Source organism: Pundamilia nyererei, unplaced genomic scaffold (assembly GCF_000239375.1).
Source record: "Pundamilia nyererei isolate P.nyererei 1_Seehausen unplaced genomic scaffold, PunNye1.0 scaffold00283, whole genome shotgun sequence".
Lineage (NCBI taxonomy): Eukaryota > Metazoa > Chordata > Actinopteri > Cichliformes > Cichlidae > Pundamilia > Pundamilia nyererei.
Window position 1 is genome coordinate 390,812 of NW_005187684.1, and position 24,789 is coordinate 415,600.

The 24,789-nt window shown below is 39.3% G+C and overlaps 2 protein-coding genes across 2 annotated transcripts in view; both read left to right on the top strand.

The window, feature by feature from the left end:
- Nucleotides 1–613: 613 nt before the first annotated feature.
- Nucleotides 614–11,636, top strand: pnp6 (purine nucleoside phosphorylase 6). The gene is made up of 6 exons (XM_005750645.1): nt 614–745; nt 3,280–3,443; nt 3,533–3,636; nt 6,698–6,873; nt 6,965–7,155; nt 9,914–11,636. The coding sequence occupies exons 1-6, from the start codon at nt 711–713 to the stop codon at nt 10,144–10,146; spliced, it is 903 nt and encodes a 300-aa protein (XP_005750702.1). The 5' UTR covers nt 614–710; the 3' UTR covers nt 10,147–11,636.
- Nucleotides 11,637–15,323: 3,687 nt separating this feature from the next.
- The window catches only part of calb2a (calbindin 2a), a 21,067-nt gene continuing 11,601 nt past the window's right edge, over nt 15,324–24,789 (top strand). The window contains exons 1-5 of the mRNA XM_005750646.1: nt 15,324–15,626; nt 19,836–19,912; nt 19,997–20,086; nt 21,994–22,074; nt 24,124–24,180. Of these exons, the coding sequence (XP_005750703.1) occupies nt 15,533–15,626; nt 19,836–19,912; nt 19,997–20,086; nt 21,994–22,074; nt 24,124–24,180 (399 nt within the window). The 5' untranslated portion in view covers nt 15,324–15,532. The remainder of the gene's footprint in view (nt 15,627–19,835; nt 19,913–19,996; nt 20,087–21,993; nt 22,075–24,123; nt 24,181–24,789) is intronic.

Consider the following 24,789-nt stretch of genomic DNA (forward strand, 5'->3'; position numbering starts at 1 on the left):
GACCTGTTAATTGTAAACTCGTGATTTTTTAAGATAAAATATTAAACAAATAAGCTTTGTATTTACCTTACTTTATCCTGTCTCTGTAATTACATGCAGTACATTGCTCCCCTTTTCTTATGCCTTGTGTCACTGCTTTGTATTAGGTTTTTGTGTGTTTTCACGTTCATTCTTTTCTACTAATCCCTGAGTCAGCACTTTGAATTGTTAGTCAGAGCCACTATTTGTACAGCATGCTTCAGACACATGCGGGATTTCCCCGAACTGGTGTTCAATGGAACATCTGAAATCTGAAATGTTTGTTTATATTTGTGGGGTAAAAAACAATAACAAAAAAAATCCACAACATTACTGTTTAGATTTTATCTTATTATTATTATTTCCTTATCTTTTCCTTTCCCTTCTTCTCTGTCGCCCTCTCACTGTTTCTCCCTCTGTTCCCGGTCTTGTCTCGTCATGAGAAACGGATCAGTAAATTGCCCAGTCGGCTGGAAAATTGGATTTTGTATTCTTCAAAGTGCGACCGGCACTCTGTGTAAGCCCCGCCCCCATCCCCTACGAAATGTCTTGACGTCAACGCGCAACACCCCCTCCGCACTCCGTCCACCCAAGCAGAAGAGTCTCCATCGGCGGCTTTAACTGGCGCCATCCACGGGAAGCACCTGTGAAAATAAACACTAAACGGGACCTTATCGTCGCCATCGTCGGATATGGAAGCGGCAAACCCCTCCAGCAGTCAGTGCAGGTAGGAATGACAAGGCTGGATGTTAGTGAAAAGAGCCTAATGATTGTCAAGGCCACTACGCTGTCTAATTGGAATGTGGACGGTGTTGAAGGGGGTCTAAAGAATAAATCCTAAGATTTACATAAAGCATCTTGTGCGTTTTGAGAAACGTATAATGAAGGCAAAAGTGACAGGACGCTTATTTCTGAAGATTAGACCAGCCAATGAGGGTTTTCCTCTTATGAAGTGAGCTTGTCGTAATATGACAGGTGGAAGCCTTTACCTACAGCGTGAGGGAAGAATAACCCGCATTGTTAATATATAAAAATGCAAATGTCATTGCTATCTATCATAAGGATCTAGTCAGACTGGTTCCATGTTCGCCTACTTTACAGGCCTGTCTTGTGTGTCTAATTCAAAGCCTGGGGCTTAGCAACTACCGCGACTAGTCAAGCTGCCTTTTGTGTTTTCGGGACTTTGTGTTCGGAATACCAGAAATATGTGGCAGTCAGGCTTCAGAGCCTGAATACAAATTTCCCGCAGCACCACGGACAGCTCCACACGATACCAGCCCACCAGTTCAAGGGAAGGAGAGCCCTTACAAACTCACTTCCTGCTTGCTGTTGTATAATTGAACATAATCACAAAGTGAGCTCAAAGACAAACGTAACCTAGATAAACATTGAGCTCAATTGAAAGGCAGGTAGGAGAAAAATCGAAATAAAATGTACTGGCTTACTCATATATTACTCTATATGTTGCTAGGTGTAGGTGTAAGTCTAGGTGTAGCTGTGAAAAACTACTGCCACAGGACTAAAAAAAGGAAGTAACATCCAGGTGTTATTAGCTCTACAAAAGCAGAAGGCTTTATAGAGGTTCTGCTTTTAAGATTCTGCTCTGTAAAATTAGAAGCTACTGTAGAGGATGACACGGAAAACAGCTACTTTAACTTATTGCAACTAAATTTGGTTTAGCTAATGAAACATGGATTGTACTGAGTTTTTCACAGTTTTTTTACAAGCTGTCATTTTGACATGACTTTAAAATGCTAACACATAGTAACTGTAACTAGAAACTGTAAGGTTATTATGTAATTTAAAAAACAGGATAATTTAACAGATTAACACCATCATACAAAGATGGCTAAACATCAAGTTCTTATAATTGTTATTTGGTAAGTCTAGTTGGCCACTCAAAAGTAAATTCATCTTGTTTATGGGGAAAGTTTACTTCCCCTTAAATAAAAGGTTACAGCAGAATTACAGGAATGAGAGCTGTCATCATGTTCTTGCTGAATAAGAGATGGTTTTATTGCTATGCTACATATTATACACCCCTGCTGATGTCTCCATGTTTCCATTGCTTGGGTTTATAAATCACTGATAAAAAAACAAACATGCAATGGTTAAATAACCTGACATGCTGTCATTTATTCTCCACCTTCTAATCCAGCAGACGTTCGTACAGCCATGTGTTAATCTTCCTGACTGGTGTTCTTGTACAAAGCTGAAAATTACCACCTGAAGAATTAGTTATAGAGCCACGATTGCAACTGACAGACTGGATAATGATTCAGTTACTTTCAGTTTCTTTCTTCTGGATAACATTTTTGATGCATAGGCCCCTGATATATTTGGCAGCTGGCCCACTTTCTTACTTCATGGAAATTTTATGACTTTGATTGAACTCTCCATCCCAGTTGCCAAAACTTCTACTGTTGCTAAAATAATTCCATGCTAGGTTTTTAGCAAAGAAACAGGTGGAATATGGAAAAGATAAGCCAGAACATCTAATTCTAATCAGATATAGCATATATCTTAGATGGGATTTCTAGAGTCTTTGGGCTTTCCCCTGCTTCAGCTTGATCTGGTAAAGGCCACGGCCTGAAGTGTCCCTGTATTTTAACAACAAGGCTTGACTTGAGGCATTGAGGGAACATTTAACAAGGTTATAGCTTTACTACCACATTTATAACCAGAATTACAGACTGGTTCAGGCTTTATATAATGTAGTACCTTGGGGCATTCACAATCAAATCAGCACCCCTGAATTATAATTTTCCTGGTGCACTCAAAATAGCAAAGTAAAAGCCCTTCAGTGTGTTGCACCCTGCATCATTGAATCATATTTTTACAGTGTTCATTTCTGTGGGTTTTTACTCCCACATTTCTCCTCCAGATGACCTTTTCACTTATTTTTAACATCGCTGTTGCTGAATAGTGGGTAACTCTACCAGTGCAACCAGTGAGACAATGAGCATTAGCTTTACATGAGTTGTGGAAACTTTGTCATCACAAAGGGACACACTTTAGCTGGATAGACAGGTCAGGCTAGTTGATCCACACAGAAAAGCCTTAACTGAACAAAACTCATTAATCTTTCTATTTTTTAGAGTTCTGACTTTTAATGATTGCCTATAGAAGTTAAAACAACTTTCAGTTGAAGCTGTTCTGCTGGTTCTTCTGTTTTCAACAATATCTTACTTTTGTATTCTCAGTTAAAGCTGCACATGTTGACTTGATATTGTTTATGTTCCTTAACACTTTCATATACAGTTATGAAGACTATAAGGAGACGGCGGACTGGCTGCTTAACCGTACAAAGCAGCGTCCCAAAGTGGCCATCATCTGTGGTTCAGGCCTGGGCGGTCTAGCTGATCTGCTGGAGGAGAAGACAGTGTTCAAATATGAGGATATTCCGCGTTTTCCCACCAGCACTGGTAAGCGGTTTCCTAAAACTCATTATTACTGTCTGGACAGTGTGCATATTCACGCCAGCAATGGCTAATGCTACACGTGTGCTGTGCAGTGCAGGGTCATGCAGGGCAGCTGGTGTTTGGCAAGCTGAATGGCTGCGAGTGTGTCTGTATGCAGGGGAGATTCCATTTCTACGAGGGTTACAACATACAAACGGTAAGCAGCAGTATGTAGAGATAATCTACTGCTTGTGGTACCTTTTATTACCCAGATTAGACCATCTTTTTCTTTTCTGATGTCACATTGGCTACAGCCATCTTATATAGAGTGTATAGTTATTTCACAATAAAAATAAGTAATAAATTACCAATATTTAAACTGGCGTTGTGGGATTACAATTATAAATAGCTGCAGTTCTAAGAAAATGTTGGTTCCACACAAAGCAAAAGTTAAACTATTTCAGTCTGCAGTAAATACAGAGACATGACTGTTTTTAATCATCTAAATAGCAGTGAGGCTAGTATGGCTAAAAACAGTCATGTCTCTGATATGAGTTTTATATTTGTTACAGCCCTAGCATGTCTGTGTGTTGTGTGGGTGCGTTTTTCTCATCCAGTAGTTTAGCTTCCACCCAGCTCGCCCGAGGAGCCAGTGGACAGCTGGCTTTATTCAGCAATCAGCCACCTAGCAGCATATAAGCAAGTGAAGAGCTGGTTAGTCAGTGTGTGGACCAGTCTTGTGTGGGGAGCTTTAGTTGCGTATTCTGCTTACGTTAAGAAAGCTTGGTGTTTTCTTTGAGCTACTGTGAGTAGCAGATACCTGGTGTTTACTCTTTGGGATGTAACCCATTAATTGTCCACTTCCATGCTCTGCTCTGCTGGGATTATATTTGATCTAACTGCATTTTGAATGGCCTCCATGTGAAAATGTGCAAAGATAGACATTTATTTGTTATTGCTTTGCCTCATGAGCAGCTTTCTGTCACAATTTCTATCCCAAATTACAGAAGAAATCCAGTAACGAAAGAACAAGACAAATAAAAAGCAGTCATCATTCAGAGTTTTCATTAAAAAGGTTATTATATGCATATGGGACTGAGACTCTGGCTCGGCACACAGACGAAGTGGTGTACTCATTTCACATTCATATGGTGTAGTCGTTCCCTCAGCAGAACATTCAGGGTCTTCAAGACTGTATCAATCATGTTTCATAGAATAGTTTCATAACTCATGAATCAGCATTATTGTGCTGTGAAAAAACAAGCAACTCTGGAACAAATACAACATTTCCATTACACAACCCAACTCGCTTCTGTGTCTTGAGACCTTGCTGATGCAAACGATGCACTGTACTGTAGAATTCAGCCAGCAGTTTAAATTCTGACATAGTCAGTCACACTGAGAAAAACATGCAGTTCAAACTGCCTTCAAAATAGATTGTTGCTCTTTAAATTGATGAGTCAAAATCAGACTTTTTCCATAAAGCTTATATTCTATGAGAGAAAGCTGTTCTCTGAGACAATTAACCCTCTCAGGCTCATATTAAACTTTTTGTTGCTAATGCATAACCAAGTCCTGCAGTGGTACTTCTGAGTACAAAAACACCTCATAAAATATGTATGTGGGGTAATCAGGTTGTTAGTTTTTAACTGTTGCAAATCGGCAACGCCTGCCTTGAGAGGGTTAAGACTTTCTCCCAAATAGCCTAGTGACTTTTAATAAGCACTTACATAGAATAGAATAGAATAGAATAGAATAGAATAGAATAATCCTTTAATTGTCCCACAAGGGGAAATTTGGGTGTATGACATCAAGGATCAAGGATAGGTACAACTTGAGGTAACAATTTACCAAGTTTGTAGAATGATCAGCTGAAGTGCTGAGATGACAACCAGTGTGTCACATTGGATTGCCCTTTGGCCTGTGGAGACTGTATCCTGGTTTGACTTTTATTACCCGCTTTCACATGCCATATCCACATAAAATTCTCCATATGACCCCCCTGAATCATAAAGACACATTTTTTTTATAGTAACAGAAGGTCAGATGCTTTATAGTCCTCTTATATCCACTTAGAAGTATAGACAAACAACATTTTAAATGTCTCTAGATGAATCGTCTGCATATGCCACCCCCCACCTATGCCAGCTTAAGTAAAATTTTCTACTACAAATTTGCTTTTCTGGTAAATGGCCTGTATTTAAATAGCGCTTTACTAGTCCCTAAGGACCCCAAAGCGCTTTACATATCCAGTCATCCACCCATTCACACACACATTCACACACTGGTGATGGCAAGCTACATTGTAGCCACAGCCACCCTGGGACGCACTCGGAGAATGTACTGGACTTTGTCCTGTGTTATGGTCCTTAAGTCCTACTTGGCAACCTGAAAAAAATAAAGCCAAGATAACATTAGATGGGATGTTTTTATTAACCATGTACAGTAACTGCATGGCTCAGTGTCACTCTGATGTTTGTCCGCACATTTTAATTGTTCCAGTACTTTGCTTAATGACAGAATATCTGCCAAATTAAAGACACGCTTATCACAACTGTCTTGTGGTTAGGCAGATCAGCTATTGTTACCATGGCAATACACTCATCTGAAACATTTAGTATAGTAAAGATTACACCAGCAATAATAAGTGCCTATAATTGATTACTTTGTCTTATACAATGAATATGTTTTTTTTAGAAGAAGTATTCCACCAAACATTATATCATTCGTTTGCTTTTAGAGGTTCTGCAGTCCTGTTATTACACACGGCTCTGCTTAAATTTTGTCCATGGAACAAAGTTTGTTGTGGGCTTATAATATGCAAATCCTATATCAAGCATACCAATGTTCCAAAGTGACAGCACTGACCTTATCAAGATAGCAAGCTACTCGATAACATTTCTGCACTAACTAGCAGAGCACTTTCATAGGCAATTCAATCTCTAGGGGAATGTGAAATAGAAAAAAACAATTTCTAAATGTGACTGCAGTGAAAAGTAGCAACAGTCATTTATGGGCCATCAGTTGCCATATAAAGGTTAGCACAGAACCACCACTGTACCACACATGCGCAAAAACCTACAGTAATAAAAATCTTACTGACATCAGTGCATAAAGAAGCTGGCACTTTTATAATGTTTGCTTCATATGATGAATAGTTTGCTTTGCTATTATTCCCAGGTTACCTGTAACTTCCTTCTGTAATTTACTGACAAACACTGAGACCATAAAAGAGTGACAGCTGCTGTCTCTGAAGCATACAATTTTTATCTTTCCAGGTGACTTACCCAGTGCGAGTCTTCTATCTGCTGGGTGTGAGCACTCTGATTGTGACAAATGCAGCAGGAGGACTCAATGACACCTACAGTGTGGGAGACATCATGCTCATTAAAGATCACATCAACATGCCCGGATTTGCAGGACAGAACCCTCTGTGTGGGCACAATGATGAGAGGTACAGAAGCACTCGGGCAGGGCAGTGAAAGGAAAATCTGTATCTTATACATTACTCCTGTGTCTCATTCATGCATTAATTATCCCTGCAGGTTTGGAGTGCGGTTCCCATGCATGTCAGATGCATATGACCGTGACCTGAGAGCCCTGACCAGAAAAACAGCAAAGGAACTGGGCTATGACAGCTTCCTGCAGGAAGGGGTATACTGCATGTTGGCTGGCCCAACATATGAAACCATTGCTGAGTGCAAACTCTTGCAGAGGCTGGGGGCTGATGCTGTGGGTTAGTACAGCTCCTTCATCCTCAGTTCAGATAGTGTCCTTTAAAAAGGTACCATAAAGGGTTAAAACTTCATAACAGTACATCTACAAGAGCCACCATACAGACATTAAAAAAATATGAATACGGAGAGACGAATTACTTTGAAGATGTACCAACAGTTAAATTTCTGCAGTAATATTACCCCAACAGTTGGAACTAGTGGAAGCTAACCCATATGGAAAAGATATATATAAATCTTATAAAGTTTGTATCTGTCTTGAGTGAAAACAGATATAAGATCCCTTGAAAAAATTATATAAATGAGACTTGTATGTTTTGGATACTTACTAAAACAATATATAAAAGTAATGAGAAAGTGGCCACTTTCATGAGTAAATCATATAAGCCTTATATGATTCACTGTATGAAGTAGGCCACATCTTATGCAAGTCTTTTACAAGTTTTTACTATTCCTTTCCCATATGGGAAAAAGCATCAATTTTCACCTGATTCACAGGACAGTGCAAAAACAAGCTTATGTGATACTACAGAGTTTTCCTGTCTGGTTCAATTGTCCGATATTGAACCCCAGACTTAAAGGTACACAAGATATGATGGCTTAACTAAATTAAAGACCTAAAAATGACTTCAAAATCTATGCATGCAAAATGTTGTTTTGTATAAAGGATAGTATTTTTCATTTGGTCCTCCTAGTGATCTATTATGTATTATGTATGAGTCTGTATTTGTTACTTATTTGTTCAGATCATTGACAGACCAACTTGGCACTTGGCTCTCCTGTTATTATTACATAACCTCCAGTTTTTACAAAGTCATACAGTATGAATGACTTTGCAATTCTTCACTCTTGAAAACGCTTCTTCTAATTCCCCTGTTTCTTTCCCCCCACACTTGTTTTTGCACATTATGTGGTAGTATACAGTTACACACAATTATACTGCACAATACTTTTGTGTTTTTGAAGGTGAAGTTGGTTTAAATACAAGCTCTGTTTTCTTATTTAAATAATTCAGCTCCGTGGTTAAAATAATAATTTATACATGCAGAGTCTACAAGTCAACAGTAAATGGTTTGGATTCAGGCTATGACTGGAACAAATCAGAAAAACTATCTGAGTAGTGTTATTTGTGATTTGCTGTTATGACAATACAGAAGGAGGTTTATGTTACGTGACTGGACTTGCTTATTGTTTGCCTTCATTACAGTTTTATTCACTTGTGCTCTTTAGATCCATCCATGAATAAATTCTAATTCTAAATAATTTGGTGGAGATCAAACTGGGAGCCGTAACACTGCCTCCCAGTTTGCTGTGCTACTTCCTCTCAGTTTGTTCCCTCACTACAAGAGATATTACTGAACCAAGAACACATCATAGAGCTCATATGATTCATTTCCACCTGTGCACATGGATCGAGTACCCTGACTTTCTTTAATTTACACAGATAATAATGCCATTAAATTTTACTTTCAAATTCAAACCAATAACTCCTTTCCAACACTTACTGCTCCGCTTAAGGGGCACAACACAAGACACCTCATCACTAAATCAGTTTCACGTGCACCTTTTTCAGTACCAACTTGAAAAATCAGCTATCATCAGAGATCATTTTTTCATCCTTGTAACCACCGGTTCACATCATATACATCACAGCATACACCCTCTTACTCTTTTTTCACTGTATAGCAATTGATGTTTTGTTTGTGTTATTATGCATCATAATGTGATTTAGACTTTCATGTCCTACAAAGCAAGAACTTGATATAAACCAGTTTTAACTACATCAGATCAGTTGCAGTAAATGTAGCATGTTTAATGGTAAATATTTTCTGTGTAGTAAAATTGGCAGAAAAAGATAATACATTTTGAAAGTTGTTACCTGGGTTCATTATCTTTTTGAGTTTTACTATAGTTTACTTTTACATACGTCAGTTCACAGCCAGAGTAGTTGCTAAATTATAGGAAAATATGCCATTTATGACAGAATAGTTATTACAAGATAGCTAATAAAAATGAATGTCTAAGTTCATGAACTTTCACTGCCATAATCCTTTTAAAAAAATTCAACAGGACTTCAAATGACTATATTTAAAACTGAAGGATGACTATCACTCGACTCTGCAGTTAACTGTAGTTCACCAACGCTTTATTGGTTTGTCTGTCCCATAACTTTATTATTTTGCCTCACAGTAAAACAGGCAGCTAAAAAGCCACTTTATGCTACAGACGCAGCAACAAATGGCAGACAAGTTAATTAGGATCTTAAATACATCATATAGCGATAAGAAAATGACTCCAAATGAATTCTTAATAAGCAACTGTTTGCTAAAACATTGGATATACTTATGTTTATTTATGACTTTAATAATATAGTCATATTGGCTTGTTTTGCTGCTCAGAGGAGGGCCACTATCACAATTTTTAAAACTATCTTAGTACTACTTTTACACTTAAGTTTAAGCCTACTTGTTATGGCATGTTCGTCGTGTTCTGTGAGGTGTTAGCTTGATTTGGGTTGGTAACTACACATTTATAAGAGAAAGCCAAGCCATGGAGATTAATTAAGCAGGGATGATCTAATAGAAATTGCTATAAAGTTGCATTTTGTGAAATGAAGGATCCTGTGTGACCTATACCACAGTGCTGAAGTCAAACCACCTTTTCTTTTTAACGTGTCTCTTTCAAGGTTCAGTACTAACTGAGATGTAAAGGAATGTTTTTATGTACTCAATTAAATGTCAACCTCTACCCTCTGTCTAGGTATGAGCACAGTCCCGGAGGTGGTGGTGGCTCGTCACTGTGGCACACGTGCCCAGGAGGACGTGGCTCCTGACCGTCGCTTACGTGTCTTGGGCCTGTCCCTCATCACCAACAAGGTTGTGACAGATTATGAGAGCAATGAAAAAGCAAATCACACAGAAGTGCTGAAGACTACTGAGCGCAGGACTCAGGAGCTCCAGAATCTTGTGAGCCGCCTCATAGCCAAGCTCTAGTAACATCATCTACAATCTGATGGACCAATAGAACATTTTAGGCCTTACAGTCAAATTTGTGGTGACAGAATAATCATAGCTTTGAACAAAAGGTAAAAATGGTGCTTTGGGGGATAGATTATTATTTGCTATTGGGTAAAGTGGACATTTAGGAGAAGTTATAAGGTTTAAGATTTTAAGGGATTTAGCACTACCTCAGCAAGAGCTGCACAAATCAACAAATGTGATCCAGGAAACATAAGCCTGAATCCATGCATCCATTCCAATGTTTCAACTTTCCACAGTCTCAGATATCACAGATAAATAACTGTAATAGTAATACTTTTACAACCACCGGTGTGCATTTCTCTCCTAATGTAAGTGCCGCAGGGTGGCTGGGGTTTTCCCCGTACTCCCTATTATTATCACAGTGGCAGCAAATTTCAATCTGGGTCTTTGTTGAAAACCAGACTTGAGTATCTGAGTGAATCCAAACCTTTTAGATTTGATGGTTATTTTACGCCTTCCTTCCTCTCTCCCACTCATATTTTTGCTGCATGCATGCATGCTGCAGTTTGTCTTTAGCGAGAGCAATGCGAGCATCTACTACCTATGAATCCACCATTTATCTGTTTCAGGTGCATGTGGAAAACCCTGCAAGCTTATGGACTGGACTTATCAACTGGCATTATTTAGTGGTTTCTTCTTGTTAAGGATGCACTTTTAATAATTATTTTACCTGTAAATCAATGTGGGCATATTTATTATACACTTTAATCAAGAGTTTTATATTTCTAAGCAGGCAGAAGACAAATCTATCCAATGTATTTATCATATAATACTGGCCTACAAATAAATAGGCCAATCTCTGATATCATTCCTAATATTTAAAGAAGAAATCAATGAGTTTCTTAAAAGTTTGTCAAAAAGTGAAAAGCACATGGTTTTAGTAATCTCTTACTGTAGATCAGCAGTTACAGTTATATATATATATATATTTATACCATACATATATCATACATAGAGAGAAATCTAACTAATCACACAAAAAGCACACGGTATAGTCTGAAAGATATACCAGCAGTCTTGTTAAATGGTTGTGATGTGTGAGGGTTTTTTTCTTTAGTGGACTGCTTTATTTGCACACTGTGAGGCCTTAACACTGTAACATCAGAGAGGGCTGGAATACCTGCAGTTTTCAATCTTTTCTGTGCTCATCTGGAACAAGTGTGCCTGCCAGCTTGTCTTGACCATCTCATTCACTGGAAAGGCCGGAAAAATAGAAGCTCAGCAGTCCAAATTTGGCAATTTGTTTTAGTCTCCGGTTTTCTGGTCTTTCTTGTGGTTGTACTTTATTGGATGAATTAACCCTTATGTGTTGTTTGTTGATCTTATTTAAAGTACTGAGGTCTCAGGTTAGAATTGTATTCACTTATATAACAATGCACTCTAGCAAAGCAATTATTTGCCACACCAGCTTTTGCTGCTATTAAATAAAAATTTGGAGATGACATCTGGGTAATTGCATTTTTTCTTTGCCATGGGTGACTGCACACATTGGTCATTGTTTGTGTGTGTGTGCGTGTGCGTGTGTAAGCAGGCTACTACAGGGGTACAGCCCAAAATCAATCAATATGGAAGTCAGTTTCAAGGAGAAAAGGACTTTCTTCCTCTTTCAACGATAATGAGGTTCAGTGAACAGCGAGATAAAGGCAAACATAGCCCCAAACAAAGCACACACCTCATCAACACATCTACACACTCTCTGTCTGCAGCGCCACACTCTTTCAATCCTTCACTCTAAACATACTTCAAACAGATGAGGTCAGAGTCAGATTGAGATAAAGCGAAAATGGCTGTTCCGTCCACCCCACCTCTCCACTCTCTTATATAATTCATCTACATACGGCGTGCAGCCGTCTGTGGAGCTGAAATATTAATACAAATGAGCCCAAGAGCCAAACAACACACCACTGAGCTTGATTGTATTTGCACATACTCGTAAAAAAGAGTCGCAACTTAACTGCACAGCAAAACACAAGACATCTTCAAAGATATGTAAGATTCAAATAGCTCTCTCTCTGCTTTGGGATGAGAGGAAGTGGAAACGGGACACAGAAAAGCATAGATGATGGGAGCGACTAAAAGAGAATAAGAGAGGAGAACAAAGTGCTTTGACTCTTCAGTCCCTACGGCTGCTGACAGGCTTCATCTGTAATGTAATGTTGATCTATCTATTGTTGCTGTGCCAACTGAGGCTGGGGCCCGTTATTGATTATTATAGGGTGAAAAGAGAAGCTGAGGAAATAGAGCGGGACAGCTCTGCTGAGTTGACACTTTTAAACACTGTCACACATTGTCACACACTCAGCCTTTGTCTCACTCACACCCTGTGCCCTTATAGACTGTCATGTACCTGTGCTCATATCGGGGCAGCAGTGCCCCTCCTGTCCTGTTACTGAATGTGACTCTTACAAACCCGAGGAACAGCGTTAGTGAGGGAATGTCTCTGCTGACTTTCACACGCTGTCTCCAAATCGTGTCAGCTGCCAGCAGTGTGTCAGCACTGTACCAGTGTGCAGGGTGGAGCTGGAAAATTACTGCTCCAACTCTGTGGGGATGTGACAGGTCAAACTCAGCGCTGCAGCTAGTGGGGTGGTTTATCTCAGTTTATCTGGATTATCTTAATTATTTGCCTGCAGCTTCAAGTTGTGTACTGGTCTTGATTGATTGCAACAAAATTCAAACAAACAGCGCAGACAGCACTGTAATGTGCAAATTGTCCCACAAGGGCAAAACCTTGCAGAGCTCTACTAATAAAGCTGTCGATCAGAGAGTGAGAGAGAGAGACTATGAGTCTGGAATATGGTTTGAAGCGTTTGTGTAAAAGTAAACATGGATCCTTATTCACTGAATTTAATTTTCATAGAAAATAGGTCTACCCAGCCTGTGGACAAAAACACTTCAAATGTAGCACAAAAAATTGCAAACTGAATAACCCTGAAGACAACACCCTCTAAATTTGCATGGAATCATCTAAATATTTTTAAAAAGGTGAACATACTAGCTATATATTCAACTACCAACACCTCTGGTATTCCCCTTTTACTACAGTGTGGGGATCATTATATCATATGAAGCTGCTAGGTACCTTGAACCAAATAATAAACAAATATATGCACTTTCTTTTGCCTACGTATGCCATAAATTAATTAAAAATGTTATTTAGTGCATTTTAAAGTTATGATTAGGACTTATGTTCATGCTGCTGGATGAAATGACTTTAGACTCTAGAGAAAGACCAGTCAGGCCAGTTAATTCCACATGCACTACGCGGACAAAAGTGTTGGGCTCCAGCACTTTATCTTTGAATTCAGGCGTTTTCTAGCCCATTGCCACAGCTGTATCAAAAACCAAGTGCAGTCTGCCTGCACAAACACTTGTGAAAGACCGGAGCGTTGTAAAGAGCTCACTGAAATTCAAGTGTAGGACTGTAATACTATGCCCTCATTGTAACAAATCAGTGCGGGACATTTAATCCCTCCTAGATATCCCATATAAAGCAGCGTCTCCTACTTCCAAACCTGCTCTGACATTAACATCAGCACAAAAACTGTGTGCTCAGTGCTTCATGACATCAGATTCTGTAGCAGAGATGAAGAATGTGATGTAATGCTTTTGTCCATTTATTATAACTCCAGTCTTTTTACTACACTCGACTAATTACTTCAATCACCAGCTCCCAGTCTGAAGCTCATAGCTACTGGACAGCTTCAAGCTTCTCAGCTGACTCTTAAAACAGAGGATTAATAAGCTATAATATCAGTAGCCAGCAAACCTAATGCAGCATTTATGTGCTATGGAGACAAAACTTTCCGTTTGGAATCAGTCGAGACCAATGACTGTAGAAAACAGGGTTTTATCAATGTAAGGGTCATTTACCTTACATTATAAAGCATCATCAGGTAACTGTTGTTGTGAATTGGCACTATAACAATAGCACTGACATGAATTGAACCAAACAGAAGAGCAAACAGAAGAGTGAATATGTAACAAAGTATCCAAAGGTGGCACAAAATGGGATGTTAGATTGTAATAAATCTGCTATCTGTTTAAATACTTCAGATACTGAAAGAGTGTTTATATATCAGTTTCCTGTTTGAAAAAGTCCTTAAGTGACCAAAAATAATAAATAATTAAGTTATTTTTTTAACTGATATGAAAAAGATCCTCATTCAAATTCAAATTTTCATTGAATCAGTTCTAGTGTTTAAAGAAGTTTTAGCAGGAAAAAGGAAAAGTTCAGTTAATCACTTAACTAGACTGCAGTCTTTTAAATTAGTTCTGCCCCATAAGCTTTATTTTGTGCTTGCATATTGGCATGACTCACTTGGCAACAAGATGAAAAAGAGACATTGTTGATGCTGTAGTTACATCTACTGACTACTTTACAGTTTAAAAATAATAGCTGTTAAAGTATTGACTGACATCTGCCAGGAAGGCTCGAAGGACCCATGTCTTACAGGATTTCAAGCACAACTGAGTACGAAAGGGAAATATTCTTTACTTCATGTGCATAAGCTTTCTTCTTACACATTTCATCCAGCAGCATGAAGATGCTTCTGGGGATGCTTGCCCTCCTGCTCATTATGGTGTTATGAGTTCATTTTGAATATTATCCCCTTTTGCAGCAAATAGTTAAAGAAATATATAAGAGTCCATTTTTCCCTCCAAGCCTCATTCCGCTAATAGGATCTGTGGTCTTGCTTTGCACACAAGACTGGCCATTAATGAAAATCCCCCCTTTTTTTTTTCCAGAATTTACATTTGTTATGGGGGCTAATCACCGCTGGCTGGAGGTGGTGTGGGAAATGTGATTAGTGTGTGAGTTCTAATTAAGTCTGTGAAGCCTCACGCGCTGACAGACAGGCTCGGGGAGCTGCACGCTGGGAAGGAGAACACACACACGTATGCCTTTCCCCTGCATACAGAAATGCGTGAGCTCGCATGTATGCATTGCAACAGATTAAACACACACATGGGATCTGAGATGAATGATGATACAATGGCGAAAAAGTCAATCTGCTCACTATCTGCATCTCTCTCCCCGCTCTCTCACACACATACACACACACTCATCAGCCTACTGCAGTGCCCAAGACGTCCTATCACACAGCTACATCAAGCTTGGAAGCACATACGCTGGGACGCTGAGTCAGATGTACACTGTCGGTGGCAGTGCGCCCCCAGTGGTCGTGCAGCGGTGCTACCGCTCCTGCGCCGAGGTTAAAAAGCGGCGGGCGGCGCACTGGGGCCACAGTGTGGGGCGTGTTTGAAGAAGACACAGAAAAGTTAGTAGCGGATTTTTTGTCGCGTCTGACTTGCAGCAGCATCGGTCGAGAGCATCATGGCAAACAAAGCTCAGCAGCCTCCTCACCTGCACCTGGCCGAGGTCACCGCGTCCCAGTTCCTCGACATTTGGAAACATTTCGACAGTGATGGTAGGATTTTATTTCCCCTCCTTAGAAATTAAAAGTTTATTTTTAACTCTAAATTAATGAAATATTAAATGATAGGCTGATTAGATACAACTGGTGTGTGAAATCATCGATTTAATGACTGATGGAAAATGCGAAGAAAAGGTTGGAAATGCTTTTCAGCCTAAAACCGTTAAGCTTAGCAAAAAAAAAAAAAAAAGATTTTCGCGCAAAAGTTAGATTGTGCAGGCAGAAAGACACTTAAGAGATGTGAAAGATTAAAAAAATCAAAAGAAGAAGAGGAAGAAGAAGAAGAAATTGAAATTCTTATGAGCCATCTTTGCAGCTCACAAAGTGAGATTTTAAGAATATGGGACTGTTTTTCATTTGGTCCCGAAGCTGTGGTCTATTCTTTGTCTTCGTCGTTTGGCTGTTTGATGGATAAAGCAGCTCAAAGGAGACATTTTCTGGTTAGATCATGTTTAACAACTTCAGAATAGTTTTTTTTTTTAAATCAAGAAATACATTTTGGTTGCATGGATTTACAATGAATCTATTTATAGTCACAGTTATAGTTACGCACGGTTTTACGTTTTTGGTTCTCTGATAAATCTATCAATCTAAATGGTAGGTAAACTAACACCATGTGAAAGTCATTAAAGCGCAATTCTGGTGCATGCTGCACAGAGAAGTGCGCCGCTTTTTAGAAATGAAGGCATTTCATTTAAACGCCTGTGTTAAGTGAAATTTTGCAGTCAGCAGCTTGTGCTTCCATTGGTCCTTAAACTGCATTCATCTGTGAGCGATGCTGCTTGCACTGAGCTGTATCCGATCACAGCTGATGAACTGATGAACGTGCCATTCCTGAAAACTTCAAAATTGTTACTGACAATTTATTTTCCCATTAATATCCAACATACGCCCTTACTCATTTTTTGTCATCAAATGACTCAGTGCTGTCTTACCTTCTTGTCTCAGTGCTCTTTATATCACTCTTTGTCTGTGTGTGGATGTCTCTATGACAAATTCATCAGCATGTCACCACAGTAGTGAAAGTTTTATAAGCCTGATTAGAGATGCTTTCATTCCATTTGAAGGTCTGCAGACTCCTCAGCAGATTGAAGGCTTTCTGCAAACTGATGGATAGACTATACAGCAGTCTGATAAGAAGACCATCAGTTGCTGCCTGTAAAACCTATAAATTATTCTTTTATAGGTTTTTAGAGTCTTTTTTAGATTTTAAAATAGAGTCACTGTGTGCTTTAATGTGCCACATAACTGGGATCTAATATCAAACTGACAATATTACAAACCCTGTTGAAAATAGTAGTCAGGATCTGTCATCACATTCACTTTTTCATGAATCTCTGGCAGTGATGTAAACATGATGAGGCTACAACTGGCCATTATTTTAAAAATATACAGTCTACTTCTCCAAGATGTCCATATCACACCTGCAGATGAGGCAAGTGTGCCACACCTATTTGCTTTAAACACATCCTCCCGAGAGTTTATTGTCACCATGATGTGTTTTGATGCTGGCACACTTGCTGAACTGCTTTCCATAGGGAAATCAAGGTGGAGGGACATTTCGGGTGGGGCAGAGAGGTTCCACAGCTGAGCTCCTCCATATGAGCCGCTGTGCAGAGAAGGTTGTTATGGCTCTTATTGCTCATCATGGTTTCAGCGTATGGATATTAGTCCAACCACCCAGGTACTTAAGTTCTTAAGCGGTGGTATTTTACATATTTTGCTCTGCAGTGAGCCACTTTGCAAATCAAATTTAACCAGTACGCTTCCACAGATTTGGCTACTGAGTCTGATTTCTGCACTCATTAATGGGAGTGTCTTCTGGCTCAGCAGAAAGAAACGAGAGCTAATTTGTTTGTTCAGGTTGAGTAAATATCTCTGAGTTCGAGATAAAAATACATGAGAGGCGATGCACCTAGAGATGATGAAACCACATATTCCCCTGGTTGGCCCAGGATCAAATCTCATCTGGATTGCGTCTCTTGCAGCTCCTCTGCTCAAGCGTCCCTCTCATCTTTCCCTGCTGTCTCCTTCGAGCCTTTTCAATTCAGTCACTTCAAAGCTGGAAAAGGAAACAACTGCAGTTTCGTTTGCTAATTATAGCAGATTTGCTGTCAATTATTTCTTATTGACCTGGATAAAAACAATTTGGAACACTAAGCAGAATCTACTTCCTGAATTGACCCAGCTGTGAGCTCAACACAAAATATTTGAATAGACAGGGCTCCACTTTCCTTTGAAAGGCAAATGCACTTTATATAAGCTTTAAATATGCACTTAGTTGGCACAACTGGCCCCTTTGAGAGTTTTTCCCGGTCGGGGTTGGATTATAGAATAAATAACCAGAAGTAAAATCACTTTACCAGCTTGTCCCAATGGTCTAGTGATGCATTAAATGTTTACTAGTGATGAAAAAGTGTTTATTTGGGTCTAAAGTGGTTTTTGTGAACCTTTTACAGTATCTGGGTGCTAGGTACAAACTTTAAGTGCGTGTGCAGAAATACAAAAGTACAAGTTGGCAGGAATGTTCTCATTGCGCTGTGCAAAGTATATATTTGACATTTGAGCAAAATTATCTGGGAGTAAGGTGAAATCAGCCATAAAATGTAGCTGCTGGCAATGATGCACATTCACATACTGCTATTTGGTCTAAATGTCTACACTGGAATTGGGACACTTCAATACAATCCGTATATACTGACGTTAGTCAGCAGCACACACAGCATTTCATACCTTAAACATACTGTTGTTATTTAAAGGCTGCTTGAAACAGAACTTGCTTATCCTGCTTTTGAATAAACAGAGTGTGAAAGCATTAACAGATGGTGGTTTGCACAAATGAATGGGTCTATTGCTGCATCTATTGAGCATATGAGCGCATCCCCAAACAATCATTTCATATATCTGTTTTTATTACATTTTTATGCCATTCGTGTTGTAGTTAATCACATCATACTTACCCTGTTTAATTACCAAGCGGGCCATTTCTCTCTACAGTGCTAAATGTCAAATAAGAGGCACAGGAGGGAGGCTCAACAGCAACAGAGCATTTCACTGTCCCACATTTTCATTAAAACAGCAGAGTTTGTATTCATGAGTTTTGATAACATCACTGAGGAATGCACACGCACGCACACACAATTTCCTTGGATAAAAGATGTTGTGAGGTTAGTTGAATAGAGAGAAGGAGTTAGATTGAAAATGACAGAGGGAGAAAAAGAGAGACAGAAAGTTAGAGAGAGGCGGAAGGAAGTGGATGGCATAATAATCTTTGTTAGCGTTTAATGAGGCAGCACTGCCTTCCAGGGTTTTATTGAAGCAGCTAGTCACATCGTTTGGAGCCATCTGTCCGGCCATTCAGCAGGAGTGTTGAAAGAATATTGGCACCGGTTCACATACTACCTGGGTGAAGCGGGCACCCTCATTTGTCCTCCGAATAGGAACTGTCAGGGCAACAGAACAACAGGAACAAGAATAAAATAGGATGAGAGAAAAATGAAAATCAACTCTGTGGCCACCGCAAGATAAATTTGTCATTAAAGAATCAAAAAAGTGTGATTGACACAATCACAGATTAAGCGCCGCCTGGCAAAAAATGACACTCATGCCATCAGTCATTATGACAGCTTGTCAAAATGACTGGTGGCACACAGCAAACCAAGGTTAAGATATTTTCTAAAGGATTGTAGAAAGCCACACTGTTCTTGGCAAAATATCACTTTCCGAGTTTAAGTTATCTCAAATAAAAAAGCATATATAGGCTAGAACTATATCTAAATTAACCATTTATTTTCGTCTGCTTAATATCTGCCAGATTGCCACTGAATGCAGTATTGATCACTACTGAATAACCGAAGTGGCCCATGAATCATCACCTTGAATATCAAAGAAAAGTTATTTCCCATATATAGCCTCTCCTGGCATCCAATCTTGTGAACACAAAGTCTTTTGAAGAGTGATCACTGTGGCAGTCAATAATGAAATCTTTTAGAAGGGGAGGAAGAGAGTTACTGTTGAAAGGCTCGTGTTTGAATCAATACCAGGGCAAACCCAGGCCACGTTAGGATCTGTTTGACACTGTGACCGTGTCTCTGTTTGGGAACTTTTTGCACATCAGCATTACTGGTAAAAAATAAAAAAACAGAAAAACAATGCCATTTGTGATGTTGCATTAACATGCAATTATGGTCTCTCTGTTCCAAGGTAATGGATACATCGAGGGGAAGGAGCTGGAGAACTTCTTCAAGGAGTTGGAGATGGCTCGGAGAGGAGCGGGGGTGGTGAGTTCAGGGGCCAGGAATTAATCACATATCTCCACACTGACAACTCAGGCTTCACTTATGTTGAGTAAAATTGTTTCCTAGGACCCTACAAATCCTACATTCAGAGAAAAGATGAAGGAGTTCATGCAGAAGTTCGACAAGAACAAAGATGGACGAATTGAGATGTCAGAGGTAAGGCCTCAGAGGACCTATTTATTTTATAGATTTTATTTAACAGAACAGCTCGACTGCCTGGGAAATATGCATTTTTGCTTTCTTTCCCTGATTTGGATGAAAAGATTGATACAAAACGTTTATATGGAGCTTCACAGTTTAGCTTGGCATAAAGATTAGAAACAGCTAGGCTCCACCAAAGATTGGTTTGACTTTTTGAGAAATATACCATCACAACCTGGACTCAGATATGCAGCAGAAAATGGATAGATGTATGGGTTTTTTCACATTCTTTACAATGATTAAGATAGAAGATCATTGCTCCCACATAAAACAAAAAGAAGTCGTTTATCTTAGCCTAGCTTAAAGATATAACTACCAGTAATGCAAAGAGGGTGGGTACCCACTTACAAGAAGAAGACAATGAGAACCTTGACTGTCCAATAATGAACGACTGTCAGCTCGGACGACAGGATGATTTCACATTCTCTTTTTTGACAAATTTACTGTAAATAGCCAAACACTGACTACGCTGACAGTTAGCTTAACTTAGCATAGAGTGCATGAGTAATTACTGGTCACTTAAATAGGATACACTAATCAGCCACAACATTTAAACCACCTACACAATATTATGCAGGTCTCCCTTCTGATGCCTAAAATGTTTAACCCAGAAAACCGAGGCCACAGAATCTCCATGAGTGTCCAGTGGTTTCTAGCACGGAATCATTTTGGTGTTGTGGCTCAGCTAGGTGGGGCTTCTTGTGAATTCTCGATCACAGTGGGCTCTGGGAATTTTGGAGCCAAGAAATTTTGGTGCCAAGTTAACAGCTCAAGGAGCTGTTCCTTGAACCATTCCTGAATAGTTTCTGTGGTGTGGTGGAGCACATTGTTCTGCTGGCAGTGGCTGCTGCTGACTGGGAGCGCCATATGGAGCGTTGCTTGGTTTGCAACAATGTTTAGTTGACTACTACTTGGCAAAGTAACATACGCATGCAGCACTTCTTGGACCCAGGGCCCAAAGTTTCCCAGCAGAACATTTCATTGTAATGACATAATTAATGTTTCTTGCTTCACCTGTCATTTTTTTTCAGTATGTAAAAATTCCAAAAACAACAATTTGTGGCGTTACATTTACATTGCATGTTTATTGTGATCACTTTTAGGCCTATTTCATGTGATCTTTTGAATTTTTAACTGATCTGGGAAACCTTTAGTTCAGATAGCACTGCCACAGTCAAAGGAGGATTGTTATTTCCAGTCATTTACATTTGGGAGAATGACTTTCTTGTGGAAGCTCACTGCCCTTACATGTGCAGACATGGAAAGCTGGGGGCAAGAAGCTCACATGACACACCGTATATGAGTCTTGTGCATTGGATATCAGACCATAAACAGACTGCAAAATAAAGGTGAAGGTTTTCTGCTCATTGTGAGTGATGAGAAAAGGTTCAAAAAGAGAGCTCAGATAACTCAGAGATCCAAAAATAAAGACCCCAGAAGTCTGGTCAATATTTAACTGCTTGCATAAATGCGGGCTTCGTGATGTTCTCTATAGACCATCAGTTTGGGATATTGGTTTTCCTCGATTTGACCACTTTCACAGTCATTTGACAAAGCTGTGAGAAATAGGGCTTCTGCAATATCAATAATCCACTGCTGCCAGAGAAGTAAATGAGTGTGCAGTCCACTTGGTTGTGTGAACATGCAGTTTATAGTCTTTGTCTGAACAGCTAAAAATATGTATTTTAATAAATATTTCTAACTTAGGCATAGTTGTGCTTCTGAGGTTGTGGCTCTCTATTATTTATGCTGAGTTGCCCATTTGAGGCCTTGCAGACAAAAAGCTTCCCCAGTCTCTCCCAGAATATCAACTGTACCATCTTGTGTTCTCACCACTCCCATTTCCCTGTCACTTTTCCTAGCTGGCCCAGATTCTTCCAACTGAAGAGAACTTCTTGCTCTGCTTCAGACAGTTTGTCAGCTCCAGCGCTGAGTTTATGGCGGTAAGAGTGTGTTCCTGAGAATATCTGTCATATTTTTTTTTTCATAAGAACCTGCCACTCCTCTTGACCAACTTAATTATTTGATCTCTTCTTTAAGGCACTTTTGAACTTTTTGCACAGGAGGTTCTTGTTCACCGTTAACATTGGCCAGGGCGTACTTACTTCACTCAACCATAAAGTTATAGGCCAGAGTCAGTCAGCCTCAGAGGGCTTTAGTAACTGGAAAAAGCTTTAGTAACTTCATGGTGAAAACCATGCCCAACAGGAAGGAAAACAATCACCCCCACAGTATGCAACTGAAATGCTAACAAAATTGAGCCGTAAAAGGCTAATACTGACTGTGGATTATTTTCTGGAGACACTTAAAAATAATAAACATACAACTTTTGCTTATCTTACAGAAACATATGAAGACATTGGATATTTGTCTTATCAGTGATGATGCTTGCTGCATCCCCATTCCTCCTGCTAATAGCATCTATTTAATTCAATTCAATTCAGTTTTATTTATATAGCGCCAAATCACAACAACAGTCGCCTCAAGGAACTTTATATTGTAAGGCAGACCCTACAATAATACATACAGAGAAAAAAAAACAATCATATGACCCCTGTGAGCAAGTACTTTCGCGACAGTGGGAAGGAAAAACTCCCTTTTAACAGGAAGAAACCTCCAGCAGAACCATCCATGGTGGGGTTGGGGCAGCCATCTGTCGCACCTGGCAGGGATGAGGAACTCTTGAGGAACCCAAGGGTGTAACTTCTGGCAGAACCATCTCATGTCTTATAGTCACTATCGATGTGTTTCTCCTGAAAAACTGCATTTTTTATTCAAAGTTCCTAAAAAAAATACTTCTTGCTTCCTTTTTGCTAACAGATAGAATTAACAGGAGGCACTTTCACACAGTCGAAATTCAATAGAGACCAGAAACAGAAATCAACATTTACCCAAATTTGTGGGAAACTTTTGTCTCACATTATTAAATGGTTAAGTGGAAAGTGGAGAAACTCTGCTACCATTTATACTAAACATTTTCTGAAGTTTAAGTGGCACTTTGAATTTTGGATAATAGGTGAAGAGAAGTAGCAAAAAACCCTCGAGACCGATATAGATTTATATCCTGAAAGGTAGCAGAAACAGAAAATAATCTATTCTACCAAATATCTCAAGAAGATGAGACAAAATGGCAGATTTCATGTTAGATCTGCTAAATGGAAAAAATGAAGCCAATTAGAAACCAATTACATGTGAGGAAGAGGCTGTCCTTGTCTCTTGTGTCATATTGAGAAGGAATAATGAAATGAGAGAAGGGAAACGAATGAAAGAGAAGGTGTGCAAAGAGAGAAGGATACAAAGGGCAAACGAGCGAAAGCAGGAGCAGAGGAGACGTAAATGAAATGTCGATGGGAAGTTGAGAGCCAAAGTTTGAGAGCATAAAACAAGAGAGGGGAGATTAATCAGTCTTTGCTGAAGGGTGCAGGGAGGAGGAAGGGGGCAGAGACGTTTTTAAAGGGTTAGAATGAGGAAGCGGAGCCTTCTATTTTCAGAGTCATATATAATGGATAACACCACTGTAGCTCCTCTCTGCAGAACCCAGAGGAGGAGAGGAGGAGCAGAGAGAGGGGAGGAGAAGGAGGAGAACAAGAAGGGGGAAGGCCATCCATCTTTGATAAGGAGCCCTTCTCTGGACAGGGACAGCTGCTAGATTAAAACATTCATTAAAATGACTTTCTCTCCCCTCTTTCCTCTCTTTGTCCACTGTTGCCCTTTGCTCTGTATGTGGGCAAATAGGATTGTATTGAAAACTGTATGATTACAGTGATGGTCCAGGCATTTGTGGTCGGCTGCTCTGGAATGATTTCTGCTGTGCACCAGAGAAAAAAGGCAAACCCTTGGCATAGTCAAAGAGTAAGCTGGGAGTTGATCAGAGAGGATTTATTCAAGGGGAAAGAATGTAAATCACTCTGGAGACGAGCTTCTCTGTGCTTTTGAGCTGAGAAAATGCTTTCAATCGATTGCTTCAGTTTGTTTCGTTGATTTCTTTTTAGGCATGGAGGCGATATGATACAGATCGCAGTGGCTACATTGAAGCAAATGAACTGAAGGTAAATTCTCAACAACATTAAATCAAATGTTAAGAAGCACTGACACATGTTTATTCATTTGATCATATGTGACCAGTAACATGTAGTGTCTCATTTATTACAAATATTGCTTTAACCTGTTGTCATACTTATTTTATGCATTTTTTTCTCTTTTCTCCCCCTACACACATTCATTTGCACATCAACACACACAATAACAGAGCACACCCCCTAAAATGTAATTATCAAATAGTATGAACTAGGAAACTGCACATGTCCCGAAAATCTTTAATCTCTGTATTTTCTTACACCTTTCATTCCAACATTTTATTGACATTTTAAATATATACAATATATCTTTATTTGTACGCATACTTGTATGTATATTTCAATTTTGCGTTACACCTGCATGCTTTGTTTTTGGTATCAAATAAATCAAAGGGGAAAAAAAATTTGTGTCATTATCATAGACTGTATAGCAAAGATGGGCATACCTAGCGTAACCCATTGTTTATGGAGTCTGGTTTTAGGCTTTGATTTTGGGATTATGGCTAGTTTTTAAACAGTCTATTTAAACAGCCTCGCCTCTGTCAGTGTGCCCCAGGGTGGCTGTGGCTACAATGTAGCTTG